The 20,680-nt window shown below is 39.4% G+C and overlaps 1 protein-coding gene across 11 annotated transcripts in view; it reads left to right on the forward strand.

The window, feature by feature from the left end:
- Slc8a1 (solute carrier family 8 member A1) overlaps positions 1-20,680 on the forward strand; it is a 354,487-nt gene that overhangs the window by 74,200 nt on the left and 259,607 nt on the right. For all 11 annotated transcript variants that reach the window (XM_031357163.1, XM_031357161.1, XM_031357165.1 and 8 more), the window contains one exon: positions 3,497-5,326. In XM_031357163.1, coding sequence (XP_031213023.1) covers positions 3,528-5,326 — 1,799 coding nt within the window. In that variant the 5' untranslated portion in view covers positions 3,497-3,527. Of the gene's footprint in view, positions 1-3,496; positions 5,327-20,680 lie in introns of those variants that run through there.

Genomic DNA, 20,680 nt, shown 5'->3' on the forward strand with positions numbered 1-20,680 from the left:
ATAGAGTTACTGTCAAGGTATCAAAAAGTTCCTGAGGGGTGCTAGTTGTCTGGGTTGTCATGGAAACCTTGACACTAGGGCAATATAACACAGAAGTCCTTCTTGTAAATATTATAATTAATTGATATACATAAAGAAATCAGCATGATTTCTACAACAGTGTTTATATGTGGAATGTCTTAGTCTCAGGAAGTTGACAGTGAGTTGTTATTGTGCTTTTAAAAGTTGAGGCTCAGAAGAAAAAAAATGACTAGTCTGAGGCAGAGAACACAGTCTGTAATCACACAGAGATAAGCCAGTGTCATCCTTTGCAGCAAGCAGGAAGAACTACATCCTGGAACTCAGAGATCAGGTCTTAAAAGGTCTTCAACAGACACTAGGTGTTTAGGCATTGACTATGGTGAAACAGGAAAGAGGAAACCAATAAAGGATTTCAATGTGTTGAAAATATCTTCTTTGCTTTGTAGAAGTTCAAACTGACAGAAGCATGGAGACTAGAGTGCTGAGTTTGACAGCAATTTGGAGCCTGACACAGTTAATGTGTCAGGCCTAGAGACAGGTGCAGACTTTTGATTCTCCTAGCTAATCTTTCCCTTATATTTTTAGGCTCAAGACATTTTGTATTGAACATCCTCCGAAGGGATTACTACAAAGGCGTTCTCTTTTCTAACCGTTAACCGTCTGATCTTTAATTTGTATACCTGCCAGATATTGAGCTCCTTTAAAACATAGATCTTATTGTAGTCTCCTTGTTTCCATGTCTGATGTCATAATCAAGTCATCACTAATCTAGATGAGAGATACCTCTGAGTAGACAGTGTGATACCACACTTATCAGCCGCCTCTCCCAGGGGCTCCATTTCCATTCCTACCAAGGCCAATACCTCCATATTCCAGAGCCCTGTCTTTCACATTCACTACATTCACCACACTGCTCTCTCTGTGGTTTTAGACACACCATGCCAAGTATTGTTATTTTTAGGACCTTTACCCTGTGTAGTTGGCTGCAATACTCCTCTTATAGATATCTATATGGTTGGTCTCTTTGCTTTGGACTTTGCTCAACTATTACCTTACCCTTGGGCATAAAATCAGGCAGACCTTTTGTGTACACACATTAATACACAGATATACTCTGCCCTTTTTGTTTGTTTGTTTGTTTGTTTTTATTCTTGAAGACAAGGTTTCTCTGTGTAGCCCTGGCTGTCTTGCAACTCACTCTGTAGACTAGGCTGGCCTCGAACTCAGAAATCTGCCTGCTTCTGTCTACCAAGTGCTGGGATTAAAGGCGTGCACCACCACTGCCGGCAGTCTGTCCTTGAGTTGGATCTTCTCTGCTCCACTATGACACATTCTAATAGCCAGTATTTATATTTCCTTGTTATTTTACCATTAGAACAGAAGTTAATAAACACAGAGATTTGTGTTTTAGTCAGTGGTGAATCTTTAGGACGGAAGAGAAGAAGTGACTGCAAAATCTATATTAAACACATAAATGTTTGTGGCCTAAGTTCACCTGCAAGTTGGAACTGGATAATTCACTCCTCTTGCTATCTGGTTGAATGTCACTCCATTGTCACAATTTCAAAATCCACACAAGATCTTCAGTGACTAAATAGGTAGATAGGCTTGACAGAAACTGTTGCATATTTTAAATATACATCTTTTTATTTTATTTATCAGTCTTTTACTTAAGTTAAATGTGAGCTATCACAATTTGGTCTTACTTAGTGTGGAAGAAACAAAAAAAACAAAGTAATCTTTCATCAGTTATTAGCCAGAATGTATCCTGGCTATGGTAGGATCCAATAGTTCTGATGCTATGTGCTGGGCAAGGGATTCTCTTGGGCCTTATGCTTTTCTACATCAGCCATCCACAACAGACATGGGGCAGAAAACACAGGCAAAAGTGGCATGACTTCCAAACAGATTGAGCAATGAGAATTATGATTTTGGTTTAAGTTTCCACAGGCAATGCAGAGTTCTGGCTATGGCCTCTTTCCTATCCATGCTTTATGGATGCTCTAAAGAGACTTTCCAGATGACTCTTATAGAGATGTTCTTCTGCATTTGGAGGCAGGTCTGATAGATTATCAGCTGGTCACATGGGTCTTCAAGCACAGTTCTTCACATCTGGATGCACAGCCTGCTTTGGAAGTTGCAGGCAGTGTGCAAGAGGAAGAAGAGATCACCAGGCCTTTGCTGGGCTGTGTGGAAGAGCCCGGAAGGCTACTGAGGAGTCAGGGGTGAAGTCTTGGAGGCAGAGGTGAGGTTTCAGCTGAGCTGGTGGCTTAGTCAACAACTTCACTTTTACTAGTCTGTGTGTTGCTCAGTGATTCAGTGGCCATGTTCTTAACTGCCAACAGCTCTTCATTATACATATATGTATGCTTTGTGGCTGCAGTTGTTATGCTACATGAGGAAATTCAGATGGAATCACCACTCCTGCATCCTTCGGTCTCTTGAGCCCGCTATAGAACTAATATGTGCTTTGGAATTATCATGGAAAGTATGACATTGGCACTGAGAAGGGACATTTTATGCCTGCCTTCGCAGCCTTCCAGGCTCTTCCACACAGCCCAGCAAAGGCCTGGTGATCTCTTCTTCCTCTTGCACACTGCCTGTAACTTCCAAAGCAGGGTGTGTACCCAGATGTGAAGAACTGTGCTTGAAGACCCATGTGACCAGCTGATAATTTTTCAGAAGTCCCAACTTGCTGAAATGGGGGTAGAGGGGCTGTGTCTTAATGAAAACATGCTTTTAAAAAATTGTACCTAAAATATGAGAATAGTGCATTTCAGTGAAATAATTTCCTTCACAAGAACAAATACTTGAGCTTTATTTCTGGTGAGCTTGAAGATTTCTTGGTTTCCAAGGAACCTTGGAGCAGAAGGATATTATTTTATAAAACATAATAAGGATGTATTCCAGGATTTAAGATAATCATCAAGCCTTGTATTAGGAGGATTATTTCAGAGTCTGAGTTTCAAGATGTGACTCTTAATAAGGTGATTTTGTCAATGAAATAGTTTCCAAAGATATCAGACTAAGTCGAATGTAAAAAATAAATAAATAAATAAATAAATAAATAAATAAATAAAAAGAAATCCACTTGTGCAACAAGGAAGAATTTACTTAATTCAAAAGTTTTGCTTTCTATTTATTTTTGGCTGTTAGCATGCACTAGTATGTACTCAGTAGAACTGTGTTGTAATAGGACTTTTCATTTTCAGGGAGTCATTTGTGTGTCTTGCTCAATGAATGTGACTACATGTAGAAGATCTACAACCAGAGAGATTGAATTGTAAATATTACAAACGATTGTTTAGTCACTGACAGATTCTTAGAATAATGATTCCACGGAGATTTTATGATGAACAAACATATAGAAAGTTTTGGTAAAAGTAATTCAAGTAAGTTGTTGATGATACCTTGGCTCTAATGATGTGATTTCTCTTCTTCTTCTTCTTCATCTTTTTTTTTTTTTAAACTGCAGGTTGGAACAGTTGGAAGTTTTGTTGTACAACATGCTTCGATTAAGTCTCTCACCCAATGTTTCAATGGGATTTCGCCTAGTAGTTCTGGTGGCTCTCTTGTTATCCCATGTTGACCATATAACTGCAGATACAGAGGCAGAAACAGGAGGAAATGAAACCGCTGAATGTACTGGCTCATATTACTGTAAGAAAGGAGTGATTTTGCCCATTTGGGAACCCCAAGACCCATCTTTTGGGGATAAAATTGCTAGAGCAACTGTGTATTTTGTGGCCATGGTTTACATGTTCCTTGGAGTTTCTATTATTGCCGACCGGTTTATGTCCTCTATAGAAGTCATTACCTCTCAAGAAAAAGAAATAACGATAAAGAAACCGAATGGAGAAACCAGCAAGACTACAGTGAGAATCTGGAATGAGACTGTGTCAAACCTGACCTTGATGGCCCTGGGATCTTCTGCTCCTGAGATTCTCCTGTCAGTCATTGAAGTCTGTGGCCATAACTTCACAGCAGGGGACCTTGGTCCCAGCACCATTGTGGGAAGCGCTGCCTTTAACATGTTCATCATCATTGCACTTTGTGTTTATGTGGTCCCTGATGGAGAGACAAGGAAGATTAAGCATTTGCGCGTGTTCTTTGTGACAGCCGCCTGGAGCATTTTTGCCTATACCTGGCTTTATATAATTTTATCTGTCAGCTCTCCTGGTGTGGTAGAGGTCTGGGAAGGCTTGCTTACTTTCTTCTTCTTTCCCATCTGTGTTGTGTTTGCTTGGATAGCAGACAGGCGACTTCTCTTTTACAAGTATGTCTACAAGCGGTACAGGGCTGGCAAGCAGAGGGGGATGATCATTGAACATGAAGGAGACAGACAAGCTTCCAAAACTGAAATTGAAATGGATGGGAAAGTGGTCAACTCTCATGTTGACAATTTCTTAGATGGTGCTCTGGTTTTGGAAGTTGATGAGAGGGACCAAGATGATGAGGAAGCAAGGCGTGAGATGGCAAGGATTCTGAAGGAACTTAAGCAGAAGCATCCTGAGAAAGAAATTGAGCAATTAATAGAATTAGCTAACTATCAAGTCCTAAGTCAGCAGCAAAAGAGCCGAGCATTTTACCGGATTCAAGCTACTCGCCTGATGACTGGAGCTGGCAACATTTTGAAGAGGCATGCAGCTGACCAAGCAAGGAAGGCTGTCAGCATGCACGAAGTCAACATGGGCATGGCTGAAAATGACCCAGTCAATAAGGTCTTCTTTGAGCAAGGGACATACCAGTGTCTAGAGAACTGTGGTACTGTGGCCCTCACCATTATTCGCAGTGGGGGGGACTTGTCCAACACTGTGTTTGTTGACTTCAGGACAGAAGATGGCACAGCCAATGCTGGGTCCGATTATGAATTCACGGAAGGGACTGTGATCTTCAAACCAGGAGAGACCCAGAAGGAAATCAGAGTTGGCATCATTGATGATGATATCTTTGAAGAAGATGAAAACTTCCTTGTGCATCTTAGTAATGTCAGAGTCTCTTCAGAAGTTTTGGAAGATAGCATACTAGAATCCAATCATACGCCTACAGTTGCTTGTCTTGGGTCACCCCAAACTGCCACCATAACCATTTTTGATGATGACCATGCAGGCATCTTTACATTTGAGGAACCCGTGACTCACGTGAGCGAGAGCATTGGCATCATGGAGGTGAAGGTGTTGAGAACCTCTGGAGCTCGAGGAACTGTTATTGTTCCCTATAAAACTATTGAAGGCACAGCCCGAGGTGGAGGGGAAGACTTTGAGGACACCTGTGGAGAGCTCGAATTCCAGAACGATGAAATAGTGTAAGTTACTTGTGTGTATATGTGTGAGTGCGTGCGTGTGTGCATGCATGTGTGTGTGTGCATGTATGTGTGTGTGTCTTTATGCATGTGAGTATCTACTCTTTTAACAAATGGAATTCAAGAAACCATAATTATTAAGTAGTATTACTTTTAAAATAACAGGTATCTCATAAGTGTTTCTTTTCAATATGCTCAATATACAAAATCTTAATATCTTTTTATTTTAGTTTTGCACTTTTACATGCTTTGTATACATTGAAGAGCATGATAAAATAAAATTGTAAAAAAAATTAGTATATTACAAAAAATAAGTTGAAAAGTTTTATTCTTTAGGAATCATGAATATGTACATGTGTTATGTATATATACATAACACATAAATACAGAAAACAAATGTTTAATACATCACAAACTTGCTAACTCCATTGTTGTGTAACTTGGAAGATCCTGAATATGAAACACCTGTGAGAATCTCCTGACTACCAGGGTTGGCTGGATGTTTCTATGACTTTTATTTGATATTGTATATTATGAGAGTCTATGATAATGTGTCTACTTCTAGGCTAATTTTGAATTATGACATATGACCAGCCCTGCTTCATCAATTGGATTCCAACATGGATTTATTTAGTTCCAAATCTGGTTTTCTTTTACATGATGATGTGAACCTTTTTACCCTAGTGATATATAATAGAGACAGAAGTAAGACTTCTAGACTTGTAGTTGAGGTGGGAGACAGATACAAACAGGTGGCAAATGGCTGACTCTTTCCTTACAAATGCTTTGCCCTCTCATGATGCCTTGCTGTATCATGGAGTTACCATGTATGAAATACTCTATCAAGAGCTACTATTGAGAAGGCAAGTTCTCCTGCTTTGTTTCCAGAGTAAGCTACAAAAAAAAAAAAAAAAAAAAAGAAAAGAAAGAAAAAAAAAAAGACAGGATCCAGGCGGAAGAAAGGGAGAAGAGGGAGGGCAGTGTTAAGGGAAGGTCGGCAGAGAGGGCAAGGTAGTGTCAGCAGTGTATCCAAGGACCATAGATGAGAAATAGTGATGACTGAAGCATTGGGAACTTGAGTAATCAAGGAAAAAATGTTCAATAAGATGAATTCTAAATTTGGTTAAAGCCTGTGCTAGCAGCAGATAATATGTAGGGCGGAGGATGGGTAGAGGGACCATGTTTCCTTGGAAGGGCTTTCTGGGATCCTTAGGTTTTTGTTTGTTTGTTTGGTTGGTTTTTGTTGTTGTTGTTGTTGTTGTTTTTATGTTGTACAATAGAAATGAATGGTGGTTGAAGTTGTTCTCATATAGAAATTAAAGGGAGGAGAGATTATGCTCATCGCCTTCTTGTAGTGTGTGGAGGAGGGCAGCGTTTGCATTAGTCTTTGTTTTATGATGTGAAGTTCTTACCTACTGAAATATATTTTATTGAAATAGAATACAATAGCAAATTAGTATTATACACACTCTTAGAAAGACTTTTCCTGGGACTTGACTGACTATGATCTGCTCCAAGTTGACACACAGTTATCTTATTTCTCCACTTTCTCTTTCTCCCACTACATTTTCTAGTGACTTCAGCTATTGACAGCTCCCATAATCCATGTAAAATTGTAATGAACTCCAAAGGTAACCCTTAACTATGCCAAAGCTTGTGTTTGACAGAGGATGCATTCTCTTAGGGATAGCAGCTTCTTCTTACTTACTGAAGTTAAGTTTATTTTGTTGTTCTATTCTCTAAGGTTTTAATCAAGCCACAGATAAGCAATCTTCTGTTTGGTGGCATAAGAAGAAGAAGAAGAAGAAAATCTTAGCATTTAGGTGGACAATGATTTGGTGGAATTACATTCCACAAAGCTTCATTTAAAATATTTATTCTTTCAATGCAATTAATTCGATTTTATTCTTGCTAAGGGAGAACTATTTCCAAGCTCCATTTTTACAAATCAATGTTTCCTTTGAAAATTTGTAAGAATTGGTGGACCTGTTAAACCTTCATAGAACTAGTACCATTTTTGTCTTTGTGCATGCATGTAAATGCATGTGTGGAGGACAAAGTCCAACAATGGGTGTCATCCTTTAGAAGCATTTTAGCTGGTGTTCCGAGGCAGTCTCCCACTCATCTGTAGCTCACTGGCTAGGGTAGTCTTAGACCAGCTGGCTGGGCAGCAAGCATTTGCCAAAGATGCACCTGTCTTCACCTCCTCGGTGCTCTCATCACAACGGCTCATCACGGAGCTCCAACTTCTCCACTAATTAATTTATTCACTTTACAGCCCAGTTGAGTCCCCCCTCCTCTCAGTGCCCCTTTACATGACCCCTTTTCTCCCACCCCTCCCCTTTACCTCTGAGAAGAGGGGATCCCCCCTCCCCTGCCCGGGTAGTAACCCATCCTAGCAGCTTAAATCACTGCAGCAGTAGGCACATCGTCTTCCAAGAGGCCAGACAAGGCAGACCAGTTAGGGGTACAGTATCCACAAGCAGGCAACAGAGTCAGGGTAAGCTCCTGCTCTAGTTATTGGGGCACCTGAATGAAGGCCCAGCTGCACATCTGACACATATGTGTGGGAGGTGGGAGAGACTAGGTTCAGTCCTTGCGCTCTTTGGTTGGTGGCTCAGTCTCTGGGAATGCCCAAGGTTAGTTAACTCTAATGGACAGCTATATTTGTCACCACTGGCCTGGATACACATGTGCCTTGTGTAAGAGGAACATAAATGAATACAGTAGCAACCCCTGCCAAGTTGGGGAGGAATGTGCTGAGCTGTCCTCAGAGGATCAATAGGGACACACTATAGGCCTGCCTTCCTCCCTCAACTACCTTGGAGCCTCAGGCCATGTGTGTATCCTCTGAGAGGCTCTCCCCAGCAGATAACCAAAACAGATGCAGAGGACCCAGTAAAACATTAGACCCAGGTCAAGAAGTCCTATAGAAGAGTTGGGGGAAGGACTGAGTATCCCCGAAGAGATGGGACCACATTACATTTTTTTACAGAGTTCTGAGAATCAGATTTGGACCCTCAAACTGCACAGCTCTCCCTGAAGCCCCTGGGTTTTCTAGACCAACCACGAAATACAGTGTAGAAAAATCATACTGTGGCATAGAACACAGGGCCAAGGTCCTCTCCTCCCATTGATGGCTGACTTGGCCATCCTCTGCTATACACATGCTGCTGGAGCCATGAGTCCCCCCCACTCCATGTGTACACTTTGGTTGGAGTTTTAGTCCCTGGGAACTCTGAGGGTACTAGTTAGTTCATATTGTTGTTCGTGCTAAGGGGCTGCAAACCCTTCAGCTCCTTGGGTCCTTTCTATGCCCCAGTGTAGGGGAATGCCAGGGCCAGGAAGTGCCTGAGGGTGGGATGGTGAGCAGGGGGAAGGGGGAGAGAACAGGGGATTTAGTTTTTGGTGTTTTATTTTATTTTATTTTATTATCTTATTTTCTTTTTCTTTTTTCTTTTGGAGAGGAATCTGGGAAAGGAGATATTTTAAATAAAGAAAACATCTAATAAAAAATCAAAAAAAAACAAAAGAAAAATCATACTGTACTATATTCTCTAAAATGAAATGAGAAATGTTAGAGCTAGAAAAGCATTTTATTTTTAAGTAGAATGAAGTTACAGCCCTGCATTTATTTTTTGTCCTTCTCAGCACTTTAATCTTAAATAGATTTCAGCTTGACTTTGTAGAATTCCATTGCTACCAGGATTTGCAGGTGCTGGGTAGGCCTGTTGGTTCTACACATTTCTGTGCTTGAGACATAGCCCTGAGATGAGCATCAAGAACTTAAACACAATATTTCTACAGAAAACATTATTAAATTTATGTAGTTAGGCTGATTTCTCAGCAGGTTTGAAATATTAGTATGTTCTTGTCTTCTTTTGGTAATGGATATCTCTTCTTAGATGATGTTCTCCAAATCTAGGTCCACATATCAGATCCAGAGAAAAGAGAAGTTGAGTGTGTACACCCAGCCGAGTTTCCAGCTTACCCTCGTACACAGCTAGTCTTGAGAGGTGACTTTCTCTTAAACCTACAGTACACAGATGGAGATGTTGACATAAAAGTTTCATTGAATACTTTGAAAAATGGTTTTGCTCGTTTAATGCTGTGTACAAAGCCTGAATCTATTATTCTTTTCAGGTACCTTAAAGAGATTCATAGCAAAGAGTAGACTTAAAGGTTATCTACTTTCAAGGGTCCACTAGCCATGGTTGATCCAACCTGAACACTGATAAGAGACAGAGGCAGTATAGTTTTGTCGATTATTTGATTTCTAGAACTAAGGAGATCTCAAGTTTCATTTGTTTCTTTTGAATACCAATTTTCTGTGAATAAGGGTTTTAAGTGTAGTTACAGAGTATACTAGTAATGATAATGATGTTTTAACTACATGAAACCCTATTTGCATACATGTAGACTAGATCTGAGAACATAATTCAGTCTAATATCCTGTTGTTATCCTGACATTTAGTAACTGTCATAGAAAACACATCAGATCTTTTGTGTGCCTATGTGTCAATGTGTGGATGTGTGCATGTGTATGCACATGCTCATGAAGGCCAGGTGTTAATGTTGGTCTCCCTCTGTTTTTCGGCACTCTGTTTTTTGAGACAGACTCTCACTGAATCCAGAGCTCTTACTGACTGGCCAGTCTGGCTGTGAAGTAAGCTCCAAGGGTCAAACTGTCTAGCTTCCTAGTGCTGCAATTTTAAATGTGCACTGCTATTCCCTTCCTTCCTACATGTCTCCTAGGGATCCAGCCTTAAGTCTGAATGCTTTTGTGCTAAACATTTTACCAACTAAGCCCTCTTCTCAACTCTAAGTACCAACACTTTTGTTTGTAGTTAAGAAACTTAAGAACTTGTAATCTTTTGTCTTGCTTTTAACTATTGAAGATGTCGTTTAAATATTTAATGTAATAATATCTGGAACTATTCATTCATTTTCTTATATAAATGATTAATTATTTCATATTGGCTTTTTCTAAGATCAGAGGTATATTTGGGCATAAGTACTGACGAGTAATAATTGTTACTTATAGTATCTAATAAAACCTATTACCAAGAACACTTTTAAAATTATACTGTAAAAATCCATTTAAGGGACCTAATTAAAAGCACATGCTTTTGTAGAAGCTCAGTCAATGGCAAAGCCAAAGCCCATGCCAACTTATCTTAACTTTCAGTGGGGAATTCTGTCTAATGTTAACTGCTAATGAGAAAATGAATTAAGGATGCACTGATGTGATTTGTGGTTGGTAGCTGATACTCACACATGAGCCATACCATTGATGGTTGTTCTCTAATGATGCCAGTTTAGTGGAAATAACTATAAAAAAATATAATTTGATCTTCCAAGATCTATTATTAGCTTAACTCTTCTGGGAAATGTTAAGGTTAATTAATTAATGTAGACACAAATTTAATTACTTAGTTGTGGGCCAATAGTAATAATACAATTTTTAGAAGATAATTTAAGAGGTTATGATTATTTATTGTTAGATGTATAAAATGCTGAACTGAGAAAACAAAGCAGGTTGGAATATTTACATAATATATAGCATAGCAAATCATTTTACAGGTATTTCCTAGCCACAATATAGTGCAGTAAAAGATGAGTTAGTGCAGTTCAGGTTAAATATTAATTATATTTTTAGGTGTGGTATATAACTTTATTAATTCTAAGAAGTAATCAAGGTATTTTAACAAATTCAACTCTCTGACAATCAATATTTGCATGCATTTTAAAATAAGAATTAAAAATAAATAAACATTTAATATCAGATAAATTGTGTAGTATTACTATTATTACTTCTACTACTGGTGCTGAAACTATCATTATCATTGCAGGTCAGGAAAGATAAATACTTGGCTTTTATTTATTTATATTGTCAATATTCTTACCTTGCATGATTCCATGAAACAGATATGTGCATATATGAGACATTGATTCAGTTTGGGAATTAAACACAAGAAGTAATACAGTAGGACCCCCCTATGTAATAAGCCAGATTAAGCAGATTTACTGAGAAAATCTGATGTGATCAAAACAAAGTAACAAGGTATGTACCAGCAAATTGGAAATGACAAAAAAATACTATGTCAGATATTACACAAGAAGAACAATTACCATGCACTGCTTTGAATCCGGCATATTCTGAATTTACTTTATAACAGAATACTTTTATCTCCTGCTTTCAGACTATTGAAGGAATGGACTAATGTAGATGGGAATATATTTTTCCTAGGTCATTTACTAATGTAAGAAATCTGGATGGAATAATTTGAGCACTTCAGTGACTTTCTACATGAGTGGATTATCCTTGCAGATTGGAATATTTATCCTTTGTGGAGTCAACCCCACATGTAAACCTAAATTATAACTATGTAAGATACTGCTATAAATATTCATATTTTGTGATGTTAAAACTATTATAACAATAAGACTTGATCAGAGGCAAAACATTTATAAATTGTAATTCCATATTGCCAAGAGCTTAAGTTGATTATGTGCACAGAATTTCTTTACCATGTAAGCAGACCGCTGTACTTGCTGGTGTAATCCCATTTTCCCAGGTCTAGTTCGAATCTGAGATTATAATATAATTATATGAAGAAATTTTACCATAGCAAATGAGGATGTTTCTTGCTAAGGCATACTGGAGTGTTTAAATTCTGAGCAACCTTCTGACTCATCACTAAGGCCTTTGCATAGAAGACTCCTTATGTATGCCACAAAACTTCATCAGCTTCACACATTTATCATTATAATACACTGATACACATGTGACATTGAAGATGAAAAATTGAACCTCAAGCAGAGTAAAAATACTTCAAAGTCCTAAGAAATGTTAGATCTAGGATTTGAACCAAATGTAGGAGTTAACATAAATCCCTCTATATGGTCATCTGTAGCTTCTAGTGAAAATGTACGTGATTTCTAGGAAAACACCCTAAGCATTTTGTCTTGTTGCTTATGAGGTAGTGTTGGTGTAGGCCTATTGCTTTTGGTTTTTGTTTTGTTTTGTTTTTTTAGATAGGGTCAACTTGTAGCTCAAGCTGGCTTTAATTGGTTATGTATCCAAGGCTGGCTTTGAACCGATCTTCCTGACTCCCTGTACCAAGTGCTTGAATTAAGGTTGGGCCACCACACCAGGATACAACTGGTAGCAGATTAGGTAGCACTTATGCAGTTCTTTGCCCATTTCTTTAGCCACTCTTAACCAATTTTCTCAGAATCACCAGTGGACCACCACCAGTTTGCAAAACCTGAGCAAATTGAACACAGAATTTTAATGTGGGAGGAGACTGTCATTGCTTTTCTTTCCTAAATACAATGCTAACCTAGAGGAGGATATTTATACATACTGTCCTTAATTCTTGTGGATTAAGCAACCTGGCGAATGCAGATCCTGGGACATATGCATTGTTGGCATTTGCTGTTCTGACCTTATTAGCTGAGGAAAACTGCCTTAAGATAACATTGTAAAGCCACAGGACGTGCAAACGCTTTGAGGCAAGAAGACTGTGTGTCTGATATAAGATGCCATGTTGCCTTGCAGAGGTAGAAGTGGCTCTGGGCCTTGTGGCATAAGAAAGGAAAGGAAAGGAAAGGAAAGCGTGCGAATCCAGCTGAAGGTGTGGTCAGCTGGTTAGAACTGCTTTGAGGTAAGCCCGCTGAGGGGCTCAGGGAAAGACACTGGTAGGCTAGGCAGGACTTTTATCTGCTGCTTTACCATCTGCCTTATGAGAGAAATAGAGAAGGACCTGGGAAGGAGACAAACCATGAACAACAAGCATAGAATTATAGGAAAGCTCCCTTGTTTTCTTTCCTGGCTCTACACACAGCCTACATAATATTCATCTATTTGCCAAAGGCTGAGCCAGCCCCAAGGTCCTTTCTTTCCACAAACCTATGTAGCTGAAGCAGTGTTAAAGAAAGGGTGCCCTTTCATTTCAGCCTTCTTCCTGAGCATTCAGGGCTCTGGATGACATTTTCTTTCCCTCTTACAATGTCTCAACTAGGTCAAATATGGTAGTGGGAATTGTACTAGTTGTGACAGGGGAAGATATGGAGAGGAGGGACAAAGACAGGCTCAAGGCAGGATTCCCGTCCTCTGGCTTTCAGATGTCAGAAAAATTCTGGTATAGCTGCTAATTCAAGTATCAGTGGAGTAGGAGAGAATTTTCCACATAGAATTTTCCAACTTTCTTTTTTCCCTTCCCTTCCCCTCCCTTCCTTCCCTTCTATTTTCTTTCTCCTTCCTTCCTTCCTTCCTTTCTTCCTTCCTTCCTTCCTTTCTTCCTTCTCACAAGAGATCTGAGGTTTTCTCCAAACTCAATAGTAACTTTTGAAACTAAAATCAGTCAGTCTGTCTGTCTGTCTGTCTTCTCCTCCCCTCACTCTTTTGCTCTCCCTCCCACCCTCCCCCCTCCCATGTACTTGTGTGTGTGTGTGTGTGTGTGTGTGTGTGTGTGTGTGTGATTTCACCTGTGAGTGTATGTTTAGGGGCTAGACATTGGAGTCAAGTATCTTTCTCTCTCCATTTTTTTTAATGAAGTCAGGGCCTATCATTTCCCTTTTGCTAGCAGGTCAGCTGCACCTGGGGACCCCCTTTTCTCTGTACCCTTCAGTGCTGGAGTTATAGGTGTGCATCATTGTATCCAACATTTTAGGTAAATGCTAGGGATCCAAAGTCAAGTCTTTATCCTTGCACAGCAGGAAATTTACAAGCAGAGCCATTTACCCAGCTATTATTTCTAACAACCATTGTTTGAAAAATATTACAGGATAGAATATTGGGACTTGGGAGCACCCCTAAATTTTGACTCCTTGCCGAAGTTTGGCTCTTTGTTTGTTTTACCCTAACTTTGTGACTTGATGATGTTTGGGCTATGGTGGTGTTACAGTCGATGTCACAGTTTGAGATATGTTAATAATAGTGGAAGCTGTAGACCTGGGTGGTGTTAGTGGCATCAGTATACATGGGGTATTAATGGAGGTAGAGACAGCAGTGACAGGGGCAGGGGGCCAGTGAAGGTGGTGATGGCATGAGTGTGGCAGTGGCAGGTGGAGTGTGACAATAGCTGTGAGTTTTGCATATTTGATGGTTGTAGAAATGGCTGCAGTGAGTGTGATGTGGTGGTAGTGGAGAGAGTTAGCTATGATAGACAAGGTTAAAGTCATGGGGATGATGGCGGAACTCTAATTGCGGGCAAGGCACCGTGCATGCCATTTTGACTTAATTTTTACAAGTGTATTATTAACTAGGTGTTCCCACCATGCTTATTGTATAAAAGAAACTGAGATGAATGTGCTACTTTTCTTTAATTCTCATAGCTAGTACGAAGTGGATCTAGAATTTGCAGATCTACCTGACTCTGAAGTCCTACACTGTCTTTAGGGGCTTTTGATCGCAATATAAACCTATTTGAGGCTATGGTACTGTATACCTTTGTCTTGTATGGAATAGTTGAACATATACCAAGTCCACTGTACTACCACACTTCCAATCCCAATCTCTATTAGCCTAGAAGAACCGTAATAGACTGAGTTTAAAAAGCAAGAGGATATAAAACACATGATTGCTCCATGCACCTGCCCTGGCCAATTGGTGTCATCACAGCACCACCGTGCTCCTATTTTGTCAGGGAAGTTTCTTTATGAGGTTGTTGGTATTTTGTTTTTGTTTTTTGATTTTTTTGTGTCTTTTTGGTTTTTGTTTTGTTTTGTTTTACATTCCTTGCTCTGAGCCCTGTAGCAGTTGACTTCCATATATGGCTAAATACTGAATGTAGCTTTTCTCCATACTTAAAATAGTATTTCTTTCCTTCCTTTTGAAAATACGTTATCATGGCAATGTTTACTATCTTGGGTTGTTGCTGATACCAAAAAGCAACACTAACCTGGAGGTAATTAACAGGAAGAATTACGCATTGAAAGCTTTCCGTGCTAAGCGACTCTCACTACAGCTCCTCTAATGCAAACTATAACTTTGAGTGCTAGAGAAAAGGCAGTTTTAACAATTTTAAGTGAATTTTAATTTTTCTCTACTTTTATTTCAGACACTAGCATATGATACAGCCCAGACTGGCCTCAAATACATACTCTTCCTTCCCTAGTCTCTTGAGTGTTGGGACTGCAGTCATATGCTGCCATACCTGGCTTAGATGACTGTACAGATGCCAAATTTCAAGTCACTTCACTTTTAATTACATTCTCTCTAGAGGACATAAACAAGGAAAAAAATATCTAAAATCTAATGATGGGCCAATGACATATTCCGTATACTTTTATAAATTTATATATATCTATAAAAGTATTTTTGGATGAGGTAGCTTTATTTTCTTTTATGTTTTAATTTCACAGGCAAATTACTGGTCTTTTTGGAGTAAGCCTATTGGCAGTACTCATAAGTACAATTAATTATAGCCTTTAAAAGAAACCTACAATGGTTTTCCCTCAACAAAAAATACATATTTCTTATACGCATACATTTTTATTTAGAAAGAAAGAGAAGGTAACATTATGTCATACTTACATACAGTACAGTTCTTTGAACAAAATGAAACAAACAAAGCCCTAGCATGACAAGGACAGCTTACTATCTTATTCATCAGTCATTGCAACCATGATTTGACAAAATTTTTAAAATGAACTATTCCCTTTAATGCATATAGTCATGTTTCTGGTGTTTATATATCTGGAGTGAAGAAAAGAGAGGAGGAATGGGAGGGGGATAGAAGAGAGAAGGGAGATGAGAGAAGGAGGGAGGGTAGGGAGGATGGCTGGAAAGTTGAGAGACAGTGTCATCAGGGAGAGAAGAGAAATAGAGGATGGGGTGGGGCAGACAGACCGGGAGACAAAGGCAATGAGTATACAGCCCTGATTAGATTCCAGCTAGTTTTAAATTGAAATGAAACCTGGAATCAGTCCAGATTCCTGCTCAAACAAACAGCAGACAGTATGAGAATAAGGAAACAAGATGCAACTCACTGCTGATTTACTAAAAATAAACAGAAATTAGCCTGTCTTTAGAACCATGTAAGAGGAAGAGTCTGTTTGAGAATTCCTCAATACCTGGTGGAATCCACTAGGGCTGAGACCCTATTCCTTCATCTGTTCTGTCAACATGTTCTATAAGTACCTGGTCTGTGTCAAAATGCTGCAAAGGTGACTAAGGCATCGAAGTCCCTTCCACAGAGAGCCTCGTGTCTACAGGAAGGGGTAAACAGTATCCAACACACAGTCCTGTGATCGTGTAGTCATCCCTGGCGCTCCAGCTATGCCTTCTTCAGCATGTCTGTGTCTCTCAGTACCTATGGATAAGGCTGTTGCCTTGGTGTTCAGACTAAGAGCCAATGAGCTATCTACTTCTGGCAGCTGGACCCTTGATGTGACTGTTCTTCCTTGGAAGCGAACCATACACTATTGCTCTCTCACTGTGCCCATCCCAGATGGCTCTTTCACAGTTTGGCTGCCCTCTCTGGTAGAGACAAGAAGAGCAGATGTTGGTCATATTCAAATCTGATTCATGTCTCACAGAATAATGTCCCAAGAGAAACTTGACCTAGAGAAGTGTCTGTCCTCTATCATTGTTTCCTAAACCTGTGTGTTACCAGAAAAAGTGAGGTGGTTCCATCGAGTCCATTCTATAAATGGTATCATTTTACCAAGCAGAAATAAATAAAGCCATATTATCCAACTATGATAAGCTGGAGCATGGTGGTTTTAGCATCTTAGCCACAGGTAGCTTGGCATTTCAGGATATTGTGATATAATACTGAAATAAGTCAAGCAGATCACAGAGGAAAGACAGAAGCTCAGAGACAGGGATTCTCTTGAGCTGTTAGCGTTGAAACTTCTTTCATCTGTCTGGGTGAGTTTTTGGATAGTAAAGGTAGGACAGAAGGATGTGAATATGATGTAGTGATTAATACATTTAATGTGAATATTACTAATACACATATCCATAAACATAAAGACCAATACAATAATGATACAATGAGTATCAAGACTACATACTTATCCAGAAATCTCTAGACATGAGACATTATGGGGAAAATGTATTCTGTAGGTTCAGGTATTTTCAAAGATCTCTCTCTCTCTCTCTCTCTCTCTCTCTCTCTCTCTCTCTGTCTCTCTCTCTCTCTCTGTCTCTCTCTCTCTCTGTCTCTCTCTCTCTCTCTCTCTCTCTCTCCCTCTCTTCCTCTCTCTCCCTCCCTCCCTCCTTCCCTCCCTCCCTCTCTCTCTTTCTCTCTCTCTTTGATTGGATATTTTCTTTATTTACATTTCAAATGTCATCCCTTTCCAAGGTCTCCCCTCTGGAAACCCCAATCCAATCCTCCCTCCCCCTGCCTCTATGAGGGTGCTTCCCCATCCACCCATCCACTCCTGTCCTCCAATCCTAGCATTCTCCTACAGTGGGGCATTGAACACCCTCAGGCCCAAGGATCTCTCCTCCCACTGATGTCCAACAAAGCCATCCTCTGCCACACATGTGGCCAGTGCCATGCGTCACTCCATGTGTATTTTTTGGTTGGTGGTCCAGTCCCCAGGAGCTCTGGGTGGTCTGACTTGTTGCCACTGTTTCTCCCTCCATGGGGCTGCAAACCCCCTCAGCTCCTTCAGTCCTTTCTGCAACTGTTCCATCAGGGACACCATTGCTCAGTTCAATGGTTAGCTGTGAGCTTCCACCTCTATTTTTTTTGAAGGTTTTAAAATGTATTTTTTTTATGTATGTGAATATTTTGCCCCATATATGTATGTGAATATATATATATATATATATATATATACATATATATATATATATATATATATATTTGTATGTGAGTGGCTTTTGTCATGGTGTTTTGTTACAGCAATAGAACAGTAATTAAGATACCAGAATAAGGGGTAGGAAAAGCATTTTGCCATTGACATGCCTCAACAGGATCACACTCCTTTTCACTGCAGTTAGCACTGAACACTTTCTTAAATCCCCGAATAATAATCAAGGTTGTTGAGGCTGGAGAGATGGCTCAGTGGTTAAGAGCACTTGTTGCTCTTGCAAAGGACCCATGATCCATTCCCAGCACCCACATGGTGGCTTGTAACCATCCATAACTCAGCTCCAGGGGATTCAGTGTCCTCTTTGGACCACCTCTATTTTTTGTCCAACTCTGGCAGCACCTCTCAGGAGACAGCCATATCAGGCTTCCATCAGCAAGCACTTCCAGGCATCCACAATAACATGAGAACTATCTTAATAATGACTGTTAACTGTAGTTTCTTTACTAAAAGTCTTTTATTTTGTGAATAATCAATGGTCCTTTCTAATATGTGAAACCCTTAAAGTGAGTTTGTATTTTTGTACCTATAGTTAAGTTTTCTCAGTCTAGTGAATTGAATGGGTCCATCCTGTTTACCACATATATACATATCTATATATACACACATAAACATATACCATATATACAAGTATTTCTGTTGACTTATAGGTAGGCTTGTTTTTATTTTGCCATTTACAGAATGAGAATATGCATCCCTATTTCAAATAAATGCATGTAATTCAGTACCTGCTGCATAGTAAATAAAGTTAGTTATAATTATTGTCTTTAGCTCTTTTCCAAACAGTTGTTTACAAAGGTCTAATCTCTAGGCAGAGAGAATGTATTATATAAACCACCATCCTTGCACATTAAATTTAAAAAGGCTATTGGGAATTAGGCAAAGGATGTTGTGCTTTTGACTCTCTTTTTCTAAAAACACAACAATTTGAATTTAGTGGATCATGTATGTTTGTGCATATGAGTGTACATGTATGCATATGCATGTGTATGTGTGAGTGTGTGTGTGTGTGTGTGTGTGTGTGTATGTATGTGTGTGTGTTTGTGTTGTAGAAATATTTAATCTCAATCTGGGGTTTCTATCCCACCTTTGACCACTTAGTTCCTGGATAAAGGACACACACAACCTTTATATTTATAATAAGCATTAGTCAGCAAAAAAGCAGGGAAGATATCTAACCTCTGTGCTATTATATCTACTTCCCAGTTAATAATTCAATTATATAATTTGCCATGTTTCATCTGAGTGCTCTTAACTCCAATTGATCAATCCACATGGCCATTATTTTAAGGTTCTTATCCCAAGGCATCTTCTCCTTTTTTTATCTTCTTTTTTCCACCTTGTGGTTCTCCTCTGACCCCAAGCCCAGGAACCCTAAACTTGGCCAATGTCTCTTCTGCCCACCTATTGCCTGTTGGTATCTTTACTCAGCAATCCAGGATAACTTGGGGTCCAAAGACACATAGTATCACTTGGGTTTCTGGAAGCAACCAGTATTTAGCATAGCAAGAAAAACAAACCTCAATATGTATGCGTGTGTGTGCATGTTTGCATGCATGCATGTGTGTATATGTGTATTTGTGTGTGTGTATGTGTGTGTGTGTGTCATACACTCACACATTTGAGTGTACCTATATGCAGGGTAAAAAGTACTTGAGCACTTGTCTATTAGCCTAGCAAAAATAGTAACTACAGAGAAAGATAGAAACTATAACAAGATGCTGCTCCAAAAGAATGCCCCTGCAGTGAGCTCACCACTTTGATAAAGGAAGTGAATGAAGCAAAATGGATATTGCAGAGCAGGGAGCTCAGCCACTTGAAAGCCTGAACGTGGGAGAGGACAAAGATGAGCATTTTCTGGTAGCAACACTTGTCTGGTTACAAGGTCTCTAAATCTCCATTTCATTTTCACACCAACCCTTTGAGGAATTAGCAGATCTATTTCAGGGCAGGATAGTATTACAGTGATTAATATCTAGTAGAACCTCAACAGGTGGGTCTTGAATAAAGAGCAGGGAGATGGAGGCAAGAAAGTCTTTTACACAAAGGAATTAAATAGGTTCAAAGAATTAAATTATCACCCAAAATGGCACAGACAAGACCTGATGCTACCCGACAGTAGCATTAGCAACTGCCATACATCTGTAGCATGTCCCCAGATGCTAACATCTAAGCTTGTCTTTACCCCCCACTGCCTCTAATTCTTACAAACTTCTATGTTTTAATCTATCAGGATGTTTAGGAAAAAGAGAGCAACAAAATAATAACATCTTACTAGAAGGAGACTTTCTTTTCCTTCAGCCTCAAATGCAGTGGAAGAAAAAGAAAAAGAATCACAGCCTCAAAATGATAAATCATAATTATCATGAGTGGTGTGAGAATCAATAACCCTACACACAAATAATGCTAATTTACTCTTTTCCCCCTTTTCCTCTGTGTGCATGTACATGCGTGGGAAAGCCAGAGTTGATACCTGACTTGTTCCTCTGTGTACATGCACATGTGTGCGAAAGCCAGAGTTGA

This window comes from Mastomys coucha, unplaced genomic scaffold (genome assembly GCF_008632895.1).
Source record: "Mastomys coucha isolate ucsf_1 unplaced genomic scaffold, UCSF_Mcou_1 pScaffold6, whole genome shotgun sequence".
NCBI classification, from domain to species: domain Eukaryota; kingdom Metazoa; phylum Chordata; class Mammalia; order Rodentia; family Muridae; genus Mastomys; species Mastomys coucha.